The sequence below is a fragment of the Carlito syrichta genome, unplaced genomic scaffold (genome assembly GCF_000164805.1).
Source record: "Carlito syrichta isolate Samal-C Ts95f unplaced genomic scaffold, Tarsius_syrichta-2.0.1 Scaffold313449, whole genome shotgun sequence".
Lineage (NCBI taxonomy): Eukaryota > Metazoa > Chordata > Mammalia > Primates > Tarsiidae > Carlito > Carlito syrichta.
This window is the reverse complement of record NW_007257545.1, coordinates 384,702-399,937: the sequence shown is the minus strand read 5'-3', so window position 1 is coordinate 399,937 and position 15,236 is coordinate 384,702. Positions and strand designations below refer to the sequence as shown.

Sequence of the window (15,236 nt, the reverse complement as noted above, 5' to 3'; positions counted from 1 at the left end):
GCCCAGTAGGTCGAGGCTGTGGTGGCCATGGGCGTGCCACTGTCCTCCACCCTGGGTGACAGAGTGAAGACTCCAACTCAAAAAAAAAAGAACAATGTCCTGTTATAACAATTAGATCTAAGGGGGAGATGCCCATAACTATTACAATTTACTTGAATTCTGCTGATGGGCATGTCAGACTGTTTCTAGTAACAACAACATCAGCTTTCCTTCACCGCTTTACATCCTACAATGAGGATACCTGAGTCTTAAAAGTAAAATGTTTCTTTTATTCTAACTCACTTTAAATGAGTGGGACTTTTGAAGTAGTGATTTCTTAAAAATAGACAGACACCTTCCCTGATGCCTGAAGACAAACTAAACCTAAAAGAGGAGATGACAACTCTGAGAGGAAACAGCTCAAAGACCAAAGTAACTTTCATGAAGGAACAGAACTGCAAGGGTAAGAGAGGAGGATGCACGCTTATGATACCTAAACATCAGCTGAATCCTTTGGTCAAGGAGAAACCTACCTATAGGGAAGTTGCTGAAAGCATTTATTGGTGATGGCCCTTTTTGCAGCTCAGGTGTAGTGTGGGGCATGACATTGTCAAGGAAAGATTTCATGGCTGGCTGATGGAGTGACTGCTGCTGAGATGGCGGCGTCTGCTGCTTCACCAACAGGTTTGGATCAAGTTGACGAGATTGTTGGATCATTTGCTGCTGCACACCAAGAGGTCGACCCTTAAAACAACAAAATGATTTCAGGAAAAATTGTAAAGGAAAAAAGGCTTTGCAGATACATACATTCCTCTTCATTTTTTAATTCACTTTCTTCTCAGTAGGAAGGTGAACGATTACAGTATAACAGTTAATATGACTCACAGGCAAACAGCAGACTTAATAAAAACATACTTCCAGTAAAATTCTATTTTAAGACAGACATTTCAAATTGCATGTGATAAAGGAAATGATGTAAGTAGAGTTTATTAAAACAAAGGCTAGCATAGCAAGTGGAAGGATCTAATCTACCTGCTGGTCTTGCTGCTGCCGGTTACCAGAAGGCACGCTTCTCTGACTCTGCGCCCTTTGCTGCTGCGCTAACAATCGCTGGAGGAAAGACAGCAAAAAAGTTGTCACTATCACACTGTTATTTATTTGTATGCTTCAAAGTAACTATGGCAGATGCACTTACAGAGGCATGACTTGATCCAGACAATGCCAACATGTACTGCCTCATCTAGTATAATCTCTTCCAGTTATTCTGCTGAAATTCAGTCCAACTAAATATCAAGTTTAGATTCACTTCAACAGAGAAACTTTCCCTGATCATCCTACCCACAGACTGAGCTGGCCCTCCTCTCACAGCATCCTGCACATCTTCAAAATATTCCTCACAGATGTTCACAACGTCTTCACTAAAAGAGAAGCTCCATGAGGGCTATGCCTATGTCTGTTTTGTTTAGTGTAGTATTTCCTGCACAAAGTCTAGTGTTTGGCACACAGTAGACACTCAATAAGAGTGTACTAAGTGGGACTATTATTCTACTTACCTGTAACTGGGAGATCTGAGAAAGCTGGTTTAGTTGGGATAGCTGGTTCAGCATGGCTACCTGTTGAGGGCCAAAGAGTGGATTCAGGCCACCGTTGTTTGGTGCATACTTCAGCAATGAAACTGGAACCTTAGAATTACAACAGTAAGTTAACAATGTTGGTAAAATAGGCCCAAATAGTTAAGCATACTGTGTATTTTAAAACTGTCAAGGGAGCAATTAAATTTGTGGACTATTCATCAGGGGGTTATGATCTTCATTTCTGTCTTACTAACTTATTGTTCACATACACTTTTTCTTGAGCAAAGTAAAAGATGAATATTTACTTTCTGAGTCAGAGTCTCACTCTGTTTCCCAAGCTGGAAGGCACTGGCACGCTTTGGCCACCACAGCCTCAACCTGCTGGGCTCAGGAGATCCTTCTACTTCAGCCTTCCAAGTAGCTGGAACTATAGGTGTGCACCACCATGTGTGGTTAATTTTTAAAATTTTTATTATATCTACACCTGGCTAAATTTTTGACTTACTGTAGAGATGAAGTCTCAGCAAGTTACCCAGGCTAGTCTTGAATTCCTGGGCTCAGACAACCCTCTCACCTCTGCCTCCCAAAGTGCTGGAATTACAGGAGCCACTGTGCCTGGCAACAGAGATGAGTCTTAAACCAGCCAATTTTACTTTGCTATTGTCTCCTCTCAAGATGTTTCATAGAAGAAAGTAGTAAATTTTAGATTTAAATGGACTTATTTTCTTCATTCTTTCCTGTATCTTTTTGTAACAGATAATTCAAAACTAGCTGCTTCTCAAAGATGCCAATAAATATTATGAGGCTCATCTAGTCATCTCATTCAAATACAAAATTATAGCTGGGCTCGATGGCTCAGCTTGTAATCCTGCGCTTTGGGAGGCTGAGGTGAGTGGATTGCCTGAGCCCGCGGGTTCGAGACCCGTCTGGGCAACTTGGCGAGACCTCATCTCTACAATAAATTAAAAAAAAAATTAGCCGGGCGTGGTAGCGCGCCTGTTGCTACTTGGAAGGTTGAGGTGGAAGGATCGCCAGAGCCCAGCAGGTCGAGGCTGCGGTGGCCGGGAGTGCCCACTGCACTGCAGTCTGGGTGACAGAGTGAGACTCCAACTCAAAATAAATAAATAAATAAACAAAAATTATTCAAGGCTCTTTTCCAGGTAAATATAAAAGGATATAAGGAATGCTTATTTACCTGAGGGGAGAGTAATGGAGGAGGCACTTGAGCACGGAGATTAGGCTGAGATGAACTAAGAGGTTGTGCTGGAGGCTGCTGCATGCCCCGGGGTTGTGCTGCTGTGTTTCCAACACCAAACATACTGGGATTGCCATTCTACAAAAACAACAGTAAATAGCAATGGGATTTAGGGACAAACATCTCATTAACACATCGTACTACTGATTTAAACACAGTAACTACATGTAAGAAAGATCTTATTACTAATACAAATGAATCAACAGAGAGCCTAAAATACACATCTGGACTTACCTGTCTAACAGAATTCAAGTTTTGCATACCCAGCCCTGCTATGGAGCCAAGGGCCTGGTTAGGTAGTGCACTATTTGAAGGGGGAAGCTTCATGCTTTGACTGGACATAAACTGCATGTTTTGGGATTCATCTGCTACAATGCCATCCTGATCGGACAGACAGAAAGATGTGCAACACCAGCCAAGCAAACAAGTGGAAGGAAGAAATCATTGCAGGAACAGAAGAGAAGTCACATGACATTCCAGCATCAACAGGAAACAGGTAGAAAACAGAAGAGATCAGATTAGTGTTAATTCTAGAGCACATAAAAAGAGCCAAACATATTTTATGGGATTAAGAAGAAAGTACATATGCAACCTCTATGCTAAATTGAGACATAAAAGGACAATGAACTACAAATCCAATAATAGGATTTGGGACTGAATATCATTTTATATTATAGAAAATGTTCTAAAATATTAGTGTGAAATTTATGCTATTAAGTGTATTGGTTTATCAGTCACAAAGGTTAAAGAAGAGCAATCTTACCTTGTCAAAATAAGGACTGCGCTCCATGGAAGACTCTTTGGAAATCTGAGGCCGAGAACCAGGACCTTTCCCGACCGTTCGATTGTAATCACCAATATTTAGGCTATGTTTATCAATTTCCATTCGTTTGTCTTGTAACATTCCTAATACATGCAGGAGACCATGTTACATATAATACAAACAAGAAGACACCCTAATTCAGATACATTTAGAGCAAAAAGCAAAATACCCACTTTCCTGTCTAAAATGGCTTCTGCCAAGACAAGGACAAGGAGATGTGAAAAATATACCTGTATTTCATACACTTTGTATTCCTCACAAGTGAATACAAAGGAGTTTAGCAGATACTGTTTTCTATTGAGCCAATTTACTTGAAAACAGACTAGCAAACAGAAATTGGCTAATAACTTCATTTAAAAAAGGCAACATCTTAGGCAACATGAGACATTTTTTAGTCATCTCTAATCTTCTTAATTTTACAATAAAGTTTCCACTCATAACTAACAAAAACAAGAACCAGCACCCACCATGACAAATCACCATTTAATAAATATTTGGTATTTGTCAGGCCCCATTACAAGTGCTTTATGTATATTAATTTAATGCCTGGAACTCTACAATTATTGTCCTTGTTTAGCACATGGAAAAACTGGAGACCAGTCAGGTAACATCTTCTCTTCTTTAAGGCCTCACTCGGTCCCTTCCTCTCCTCATTCTGACTGCTTTGCAATAAAAATTACCTTCTCTCATGGAAACATCTCTCCTGCAAAATCTCTGCTGGATAGCACCAGCCCCATTCCATAAGTTATCATCTTTTTTGTTTTTTTGTTTTCAGGTGAAGTCTCACTCCATCGCCCAGACTGGAGTGCAGTGGCACGCTCCCAGCCACTGCAGCCTCGACCTGCTGGGCTCCAGCGATCCTTCCTCCTCAGCCTTCCAAGTAGCTGGAACTACAGGTGCACGCTACCATGCCCGGCTAATTTTTGATTTATTGTAGAGATGAGGTCTCGCCAAGTTGCCTGGGCGGGTCGTGAACCTGCGGGCTCAGGCAATGCACTCATCTTGGCCTCCCAAAGCACTGGAATTACAGGCTGAGCCACCAAGCTCAGCCCATAAGCTACCATCTTAAAGTGGACAATGCTCCCTGCTTCCCCAACCTTACCACATGACCATTCTGGTTTCTCCTCCTCTATCCACAACTGAGCCCACTTCTTTGTGCTTCTTCTGTGCTGGGATATACGAAGGTTTACTGAGGATACTCAGTGCCTCAGTTTTTTGACTACCTCTCTCTAAACTTGCTTCCCTTAGACTTCACTCACTATAGAGGTATCAATAGTCACCCCCATCCAAGTGATGTCCATCCAAATATAAATGTCTAGATTTGACTTCACAACTGAGCTCAGTCCCATAACTACACTGCTTGCTACGTATATCCACTTCAAATGCCCCATTGCCATGTCTTCTTCTTCTTTTTTTTTTTTTTTGAGTTGGAGTCTCACTCTGTCGCCCAGATTGGAGTGCAGTGGCATGCTCCCGGCCAACGCAGTCTCGACCTGCTAGACTCCGGCGATCCTTCTACCTCAGCTTTCCAAGCAGCTGGAACTACAGGCATGCGCTACCATGCCTGGCTAATTTTGATTTATTGTAGAGACGATATATCACCAAGTTGCCCAGGGCAGGTCTCAAACCCGCGGGTTCGGGCAATCCACTTGTCTCGGCCTCCCAAAGTGCTGGGATTACAGGCTGAGCCACCCAGCCTGGCTCATTGTCACTTCTAACATAGGTTTTCACCTCCCTTTTCCTCATTCTCTACATATTCTCAATCCTCAAATCTCATCCATCATTTCTTTGCAATTACTGTTCTTTGAGATGTTTGCCACCACCACAATATATACTCTTTCTGTTCTCATTCCAGACAAGTAAACAAACAAAAAACTTCTTAGCAAAAGGAAAAAATTATTGAAATATGTACATTTTACAAATGCCATTAATTCCCTGAAGTATACTGTTCCAGTTATGGGTCAATTATCTGAATAACCCACCTTTTAGCACTTGTTTAAGAGCCCTATGATGAATGTCAACAATTCTTTGCAACAACCTTCTCTGTTCTCTTTCCCCATTAATGGCGTCACTATTCACTGATACACCCAAGCTAGCCATCTTAAACTCTTTCCCTTACTCTTTACATCTAATCCTGTACGTAGATCCAACCAGTTCTTCTAAGTCTCTCTCCAAGCTGTACATTCCTGATAATCAACAGTATTTTTGGTTATGTAAATCCCAAAGGTGCAGGATTACAGGCTGAGCCACCGAGCCCGGCTTAGATGGTTTTCATAGCAACTTCAAACTCAATATTTTCTCTATGAAACCTGCTATTCCTACTATAATCCTTAACTTAAATAATGACGAGTTATTGACTTATTGTCTCTCAGCTCCAAAGTCACCCTTTCTGACTGTTCTATGAAAATGTACCTGGACTTGACTTTTTTTTTTTTTTTTGAGTTGGAATCTCACTTTGTCGTCCAGGTTGGAGTACAGTGGCACGCTCATGGCCACCGCAGACTCACTGTGCTCAGGTGATCCTTTTGCCTCAGCCTTCCAAGTAGCTGGAATTACAGGCATGCGCCACCATGCCTGGCTAATTTTTTTATTTGTTGTAGAGATAAGGTCTCACTAAGCTGCCCAGCTGGTCTTGAGCCCATGGACTCAGGTAATCCTCTCACCTTGGCCTCCGGAAGTGCTGTGATTATAGGCGTGAGCCACCGCACCTGACCTGATATTTTTCTCATTTGTCAGCTGACATTGAGGCTTTGTCAAAAGATGACACTGGACAGACAGGGCAGGAGGAAAAGTTTTTCTTCCTGGCCCAGTTTGCTCAGTTGGCAGGCTTCAATGGACCTCGCAGCTTCTCTTTTAAAGCTGGGTTGGAGAGCTGCACTCCCAGACAGCTTCTCCCAGCATTCCCTCACACCTCCAGTTTTGTTGTGGTGTCTCTGATGAGATACCTCTCCTTGACAAGTCTTCCAAGCACACTAAAGCGCAGCTTTCCAGCAAGTTCCACCTGCATGACATCACAGCAACTTCTATGCTATTCAGTGAGCTATGAAGGGGGCAGAAATTTGTCCTTATAGGAACAGACTCACATTCTGGATATGGACTTTTCTTGCCTGTAAAGCTCATGCCCTAGGCATCAACTGGTCTTGCCATCACCCGAAAGTAGCTAACCAAATTGAGAGGTAGAATGGCATATTAAATAATCAGTTACAAAGTAAGTTGGGAGACGACATCATAAAAGGATGAGATTCTGTCTTACAGAATGTAGTTTCTTCCCCATTACCAGAATACATAGGTCTGGAATTCAAAAAGTCAAAATGGGAGTGGTTTCTATCACAATTATACCTAATAAAGCACTTGCAGAATTGCCACTTCCTGCTCCAACAACTTTGCTGGTTTAGAGAACTCAGTCCTTGAGAGAGAAAACACTTCCAACAAAAGACACAACAATGGTTCTACTACAATGGAAGATAATGACCATAATACACAGACATTTTGCATTCCTTGTGACACGAACTAGCAGGCAAAAAAAGGGGGGCTGGTCTACTAGCTGCGGTGACTGATTTGAATATTAAGGGGAAATTGATTTCCTAATACAAAATGAAGGCAGTGAAGACTATATGGAACTCAGGGGATTCTCCCATATGCTTCTTAGTATTTCTGTGACCAGGTTAATGAAAAACTAAAACAATCATAACAAGCAGACAACTGAGGGATCAGACCCTTTGAGAATAAAGGTTGAGGTTTTCTCCGCCAGCTAAAGTACCCAGAGCAGCTGAGGTTCAATCTGAGAGTGGGGTAAGTACGTAACAGACAATGAAAGAAGGAAGCAACAGAAACCATTGATGGCATGTGACCAATTACAAAAACAACAATGGTAGTAGCATTGCATATTTTCTACTGCTTGTTATATGTATGTGTTAGTTTGTACAGTTCAACCATTTTCTTTTTTCTCTCTCCCATTTTAAGTTTAATCACAAGTTGTTTAAAGTTACCAGTATAATTCTGTCTTTTAAAAATTTTAAAAAAAATTTGTATTTTGTTTTTCAAGAACTTTTCCCAGGTATAATACAGTCTTTTTTTTTCTTCTTCCTTTTTTTTTGAGTTGGAGTCTCACTCTGTCGCCCAGACCGGAGTGCAGTGGCCACTCCCAGACACCATAGACTCGACCTGCTGGGCTCCGGCGATCCTTCTGCCTCAGCCTTCCAAGTAGCTGGAACTACAGGCACACGCTACCACGCCCAGCTACTTTTTGATTTTATTGTAGAGATGAGGTCTCACCAAGTTGCCCAGGTGGGTCTCGAACCCGCAGGCTCAGGCAATTCACTCACCTCAGCCTCCCAAAGTGCTGGGATTACAGGCTGAGCCACCGAGCCCGGCTTAATTCAGTCTTTAGGTAACAAATTGTGACTGAATTTAAGAGGTAATTAATATAGCCAGTGATTTTTGAGACTGTGCAAATCCTCATTTTGAAAAGAGGATGAAAACGTCCTCACTTGGGAGTAAGAAAGCTGTATCTCGTTAAGTAGAAATATAAAGTTGTTCTGTTGTTATATTGAACTTAGAAAGTATGTAGACAAGTGCATATGGAAGGTGAGTAGTCCAAGGCTGGGCTAAACTGTGCCGATTACCGAGTTACTGCCCTTCAGTTCTACATTCGCTTTTGACTGCTCTATGAAAAAAGTGGATCTGAATCCTTTACATGTCTTTTTTTCTTCCTTTGTCAGCTGGCATTGAAGCCTTATGGGTAAAGGGTGCAGCAGAGACACCACAAGAGGAAAGGTGTGGCTTCCTAGCTCTGGTGTGCTTGTTTCTGCAGCACAGGCAGCTTTTCTAGCACCAGGCTTCTACTCTGCTGGCCTCACCCAGTAGCCAGCAGCTTCTGCCAGCATCCTCTCTGGCAGCATTGTAGCAGAGTGCCTCCAGTGAGACACTTCTCCCATGGACTCTTTTCACTGGTACCTTAGAGAGTGAATTTCCTACAATTCCACAGAGGTGACTGGTGCCAGATTGAGAGGAGGGGAGTTCCTTGCGTATGCTATCTCAGGTCTAATTTAGTGTCTTATCCTTGCATCTGCTGTTCATATATTCCTTCGAGTTCTCATTACCTCTTATTAGCCAATCCCTTGTTACTCCAATTCCAGTTAATACTGTCCAGGCAAGAAAGCTGGGAGTCATCTTTCAACACTCTCTCATTCACCCTCTACTGGTTCAAACTGATTATCAATTTTTGTGATTGTAATTCCTTTGTTTCTACTGAATTAAATTCAGTGCATCCATAGTGGCTTAGTTCGGAGCTTTGAAAATAATCACTGGTTACTGTAACAAATCTCTAACTGATGTTGCTATCTTTAGTATCTTTTTATCTGTCCTGCTGCTAATATTTTGTCCTAAAATATTTTCAATCTATACCTAAGATTATTATTTTAAAACATAAATTCATGTCATTTCCCAGCTTAAAACTCTTTCATCCTATACTTTCAAGTTCAGATCCCCAAGCTCTTCATGATTTAGCACCTACCTAGTTTTCTAATATCTTCACCTAGGTGAAGTTTCACCAGTGCCTTCTACCCCCACCAATTTTATATTTGTCCTCTCATTATATGGAACTACTGGCCATTTCTCCAGGATAGTTTACATTGTCTCTGTCTTATATTTAGTTCTTTATGCATGCTATTCCCTGATCAAGAAAACTATACCCTCCAACCTCAATAGCTTATTCTTGACAGGATTATATTTTAGGTAATGAAACTATTATTACCTTAGGTATGCACAATGTCTCATACTTTAAAAGCATATCTCATTTAATCACAGCATTTTAATATATATTAGAGAGCATAGTGTTCCCTCTTCTGGTCTAGGTAAGGGCTCTTTCAGTAGGATCATGTCATGGATATGCTTGTCCATCAGTGATGAATAGAAACTACAACTGGTTTAATTTTCTCTTACCTCCAGAAAGATCCATCTTATTGCTTTGTACATTTTCTTCTGGTGAGTCTCTCTGAAGTAAGAAAAAGCAGCATGTTAGCAGACCTTAACTTATCAATGAAAACAAATTTAAAATGAAGAATTTTACTGTATATTATTATCTGTGAAATTCAAGTGGACCATAAAACTTTATTTTTCATTGCCTATAATTTCTAAAATGGTTTAAAATTAAGACATGTGACCAAAATTTTTAGCTGAAACTATAAAAATAAAAATTTGAGGGCCAATTCTACTTTAAGTTCAAATGTATTCCCGAAGACTCAATGATGAGGAATAATTCTTAAAAAAAAGAAATCAAGATAAAATTAAGGACCACAATAAAAAAAAGAGAAGGAGCTGCTAAGAAAACATACTCACCGAAAAACTGATATTTGAAAACTGTTTAACAAATGGATTTATCCATGCTTCTTCTTGTTTGTTTCCACCTTTCATCATTCCCTTTGTAAAATAAAAGAGTAGAAAAGATGCCATGGCCATCTCTATTTATCTGGGTATAGTGATGGATTAATAAACTTCAAGACAATTCCCAACTCTCACTTTCAGCCAATAATTTCTCCTCCAACCAACTCTTATCAGATTTGTTAACAATTAAAAATCAACTTAATTGATTTTCAACTTCCTTTGCTCCAGTCCTCTGGTATAGCTGTAATGTATAGAGAAATCTCTAAAGGCAAGCAGTCAGAAGGAAAAGACAGAAGCAAAAGGCCTTGATGACCCACAAATACAAACAAAAAAGGGAGGGCCTCTGAATAATGGAAAACTGTTAAGATGAATATAATTTACATTTTTCGAATTCTCTCTCCAAATCAAAGTTTTAAAAAGTGATTAGGCTCTCAGGTTGGTCCACAGAAGTCAATTTAACTGACAATTTGATTATGCTACATGCACTGTATTGAAAACAAAAAACCACCATGTGTTTTCACATAAAAAAGTATTTTAAAATTTTAATTTTTATTGCCAAGAACATAACATTCCCAGCAGTAGTTGAAACTGAGATTTCTCCCACTTCATATTGGCTTTCTGTGGTTGGTTAGAGCATGGGTGGATTAGAACTATATTCAGGCATCAGTTGAGAGAAAGAAGGGTCCGTGATTAGCAGTCTGGAAGCCATAGAGGACTATGTCTCCCATTTATGTGAAGATCACAGGACCACTCTTAAGTCTGTTGCCTTAATTACCCTTTCCTATTGCTACTACCTGTTCCTTCTGACTGTGGAACAGAACACAGCTTCATAAATTCCCCCCTAAATGCAGACCTCTGAAGCAAGCAACTAACCCTCTCCAAGATTCCTGCAGTCATACTTTTCCTCTTTCACCCACCCCCACATCTAACTAGGTGCCAAATTCTTCTGTCCCTTCTATTCTGAAACATCTGCAAATTAGTCCCTTCCACTATACATCCAATCTTGTTTCCCATTTCAAGCCCTCCTTTCTAACTTGAATTAACGCAGAAGCTTCCTGAGATTATAACTCTCCATTTGCTCCAATCTATACTTTATACTGCTATTGGTTAGCTTTCTTTTAAAAACTTAGTTATTGAAAACCCCCACTGATACTGTCTTCTATTCAACTTTATTGGCTCCATGTTTTATACAGAATAAAGCCCAAATTCTTTGGCATGATATTGAAAATACTTTAAAATCTGTCCTTAATCTAACCACAGAGCCAGATCTCATCACTTCTAGAAATTCTACATTGTAGTTATGTTTGGCTATTTTTTTCCTTAACACATCCCACCCCAAGCATCTTCCAAATTCAAGCTGACACTCCATGAAGTGCCTCTAATGCCCCATACTAGACTGTGAGCTCCTTGAAGGTGTAGCTCATATCTTAGTGTATTTGAATCCCCAGCACCAAGCACAGTACCTGGCACACAGCAGAGGCTAAATAAATGTTTGCAGTTGCTTTCTAAAGATTTTTACTAGTAGAAACAAAGGAGAAAGAGTAAAAAGGCTACACACCCTTTCCCTTCTCCTTTTTTTGCCACTCAGACCCTGTAAGGAAAGACAAAGTCACAAAACAGCATGGTCCAGTGGGAAGAACACAGGGTTTGGAATTGGAAGACCTACACTTAAGTCCTTGCTCTGGCACTTACTAGCGATTCAACTTTGGGCAAGTCACCACCTTTTCCAGTCTCAAATTCCTCAACAGTATCCTATCTTAGAAGGTCATGAGGATCAAATGATTTATGTAACACATGTAAAAGCACTTCATAAGCTATATGGCGAGGCAATGGCAAATTCAGCCAAATGAAACATTTTAAAAATGAAAATGGCAGGTCCTAGACTTAGAATCCCAAGATTAAAAGGAAGGCACCTTGGCAGTCAACTAGTCCAGCTACCCACTGGATATTTGACTTCCAAGGTCCCTCAAAAATAATCATTCACAAACAGGGTAGGTAGGACATGTTAACTCACTTGGGGGGGGGGGGGACAACTGGGCACATATTTTGAAAATGGTCCCCAAGAGAATCTGACATCAGTCCCCAATACCACCAATTAAGAACTAGTGCTCTCAAGCAGTGGTTTTAAACCTGGCTCTGCATCAGACATATCTAGGGAACTGGACAAGAAACCTGGTCCAATTTCTAAAACTCCAGTAGATCTTTGGTACAGAAAGCTGTATTTTTAACAAATGCCATGTAATCCTGATGTACAGCCAAGTCTAGGAATATGATTTGTCCACATACAAAAGCAAAATCAAGTTCAAACTATTCCTGGGAATTTTTGTCACAGGACCTTTTGGGATGGGGAAGGGACAAACATGATGAGTGAACAGGAGGCTGGTGACTCTGGGTAAAGGGGAGGGTGGGGAATCAGGTGACAAGGTGGAATGGGAGATGAACTGGCAGTGGGATGGAAAGAGTCAACATGGAGATTTGCCCTTCTCTTCATCCTCACCACTGCAGGCACCACCCTGGGGTGAGGGGTTGTCCCAGGCAGCACTGGTAGAGGGAGAGGAGGAGAGAAATCCCAAGCTGTAGCAGTGGGGAGAAAGGAAGTTCCTGTGGTCTTATGTTTTCCTAGGTGGCTGCCCGTACAAATGGCTACACCTAAGTTGGGGGCTGCCTGGACTGTACTGATTGCCATAAATGGACAGGCAGAATATTAATTTTCTGTGGGTAAACTACCTTTGGAATTTAAAGTTTCAAGGGCCTTGCCCTTGAAATGTTTACCTTCGATGACATTTTCTTTGTATATGGTGGCCAATTTAAAGATGAGTTAAGCTCTTGAGATGAATTACTATTCCACATTCCAATCTCTACATCCTCTTCCTCTTCCCAGCCAGTGGGGCGATTTCCAGGCAATGGCATATCATCACCACACCAGCCATCTTGCATAGATTTTGGCCCTAATTGTGGATGTGTGATACAAAGAGAAACATACTTTAATAAAACATTTCTTTCTGGAAGACAAGCACACATTAAAAATTGGGTAGGGAGTACCTAAAACAAACAAGCAAATAAACACATTTTAATTTCCCTACCCAAATCCGCATAATAGGAATTATATTTTACACTGAGTTAAAAGTCCATTTAAAAAAGATTTTTATTAAAAACAATGAAACACCTCCATGCTTGTACAAATCAGGGCTCCTAAATTTGGACAATGCCAGCATTCTTGTTTGCACCCACTTAACAATCTGCATAGTGATGCACAGGACAAAGATGGATAGAATTTGAAATAATCAAGTTTGACATTTCCAGGAAGAACAGCCAAAGAATATTCAAAGTCATAAGCAGAAAGCATCTTATTTCTGTACATGACCCTTGGGATTTCTATAGAGTATCCTGTACGTAACCTATTGGATAATGATGGTTTATTTAGATGTTGGAGGCCTTTCTGAACTATTCTAATTTTCAGTGCAATTTTCAGAGAATCATTCGACAGTCTGGATATGTGTGCCCATCACTACACTATTTAGTCTCTCAGATTGGATGGCATGAAAGTTTCAGAGTATTTCTAGATAATCTAATTTAGTAAAATATAATTTAGATTTGGTGAAATGTATGCAAATAAAGTTACAAGTTCTAAGAAATATGAGAAAAGAGGAAAATTAAGAAGATAAAAGCGCAAACCATGTTACAAATTCAAAGAGCAAAATACTGAATATCATCTAGTATGCCATATAACATGGATGCATTATTAATAATATAGAAATCTCATCCAGTTACTTAATTATAGTCAATGAATGACTACCACTGCTAGAAAACAGCTACCAGGGATTATCAATAACTTACCAGATTTGCTTAATGCTTGTGGACCAACAGAGCTGGAGCCCCACGTGGATGTGTTGGATGCCGCAGCAATGGGTTCCCCCCAGCTGGGACCACTGTCTATGGGTTTACCCCATGCTGAAGTACCATTATCCACAGTTGTGGCTGGAGTAGAAGGCTCCCCCCAGGGCTCACCCCAGCCTTTAGAAAGTGTGGGAAAAGAAGTCATCAGCATAGAAGGTAAGGAGGTACAGTGGAATAAGGAACAATAAAGAATACTTAGGGCACCAAGGATGAAGAACTTCATGTTCATGTACTGAATAATGATTTGTGGATAGGTAAAAAGATGCATCTGTTTTATGTAAAAAAGACAAACCATTTCTCATTAATACTTTACTATATGGTATGAATGTTTTTTAACCTCTTTCTTCATAATTGCCCTCTGGGCCTAGAGTTAATTCTTGAATAATTATGGCAAACCATCCTCCTTTGATCATGAATTTAATTCCTGGAAAAGTCAAGTCATTCTGAACAAAACCTAGTTAAGCATGAAGCTGGATAAGTCTGTGTGCGCAAAAACTCACGCGTGTGTGCGTGCATGTGTGTAACATTTTTACCAAAAGTGTAACCTTTCCATATCACCATACTGGAAAAACAACTAACTACAAGGATAACCATGGGCAATCACTCTAATTTTATGTACGCTGTGTAATGCTTGTTTGAAAATCTGAAGTATTAGATTGAAGCTGTCCAAAGCAAAGAAAATCAAAACCATTAACATATTTTGTTTAAAATAACCAAAACAAACAGGCTTCCCCTTTAGACATATACCTCTTTCTTTAAGAATCAACTACATTAAGACAATAAACTATACTCAGACTAAAAACAAATAAATAAATAGATGCTGAAAAGTTAGTTCACAAAAGCATTCCTATCTCTATGTCTAATGAGACTATTACCCAATAAAACTTTTTTTCTGAGTCAGTCTCACTCTGTCACCCAGGCTGGAGTGCAGTGGAATGCTCACAGCCACTGTAGCCTCGACCTGCTGGGCTCAGGAGATCCTTTCACCTCAGCCTTCCAAGCAGCTGGAACTACAGGCATGCGCCACCACGCCCAGCTAATTATTTATTTATTTATTGTAAAGATGAGGTCTCACCAAGTTGCCCAGGCTGGTCTCAAACCCGTGGGCTCAGACAATCCTCTCACCTTGGCCTCCTAAAGTGCTGGGATTACAGGCAGGAGCCACCGTGCCCAGCCAAAAACTTTTATTAACAAAGACAATGTACGCCAACCAACTTAATGAAAATGTTGCCAGAATAACTGCAGAAGATAAGTTGCAGAGATAGGAATTAGTTCATTTTAAGAGAGAAAAGTGAACATATACTAGAAAGAGAATATACTAGAA

General features: G+C 40.3%; 1 protein-coding gene across 3 annotated transcripts in view; it reads right to left on the bottom strand.

Moving 5' to 3' along the window:
• The window catches only part of TNRC6A (trinucleotide repeat containing 6A), a 222,134-nt gene that overhangs the window by 17,619 nt on the left and 189,279 nt on the right, over positions 1 to 15,236 (bottom strand). For 2 of the 3 annotated variants that reach the window (XM_008070485.2, XM_021718783.1), the window contains exons 7-16: positions 13,853 to 14,029; positions 12,788 to 12,963; positions 11,574 to 11,606; positions 9,971 to 10,051; positions 9,575 to 9,626; positions 3,572 to 3,714; positions 2,749 to 2,886; positions 1,533 to 1,661; positions 1,012 to 1,089; positions 513 to 723 (exon numbers count right to left, since the gene is read on the bottom strand). In XM_008070485.2, coding sequence (XP_008068676.2) covers positions 513 to 723; positions 1,012 to 1,089; positions 1,533 to 1,661; positions 2,749 to 2,886; positions 3,572 to 3,714; positions 9,575 to 9,626; positions 9,971 to 10,051; positions 11,574 to 11,606; positions 12,788 to 12,963; positions 13,853 to 14,029 — 1,218 coding nt within the window. Of the gene's footprint in view, positions 1 to 512; positions 724 to 1,011; positions 1,090 to 1,532; positions 1,662 to 2,748; positions 2,887 to 3,042; positions 3,190 to 3,571; positions 3,715 to 9,574; positions 9,627 to 9,970; positions 10,052 to 11,573; positions 11,607 to 12,787; positions 12,964 to 13,852; positions 14,030 to 15,236 lie in introns of all 3 variants that reach the window. The other variant, XM_008070484.2, reaches the window with a different exon arrangement.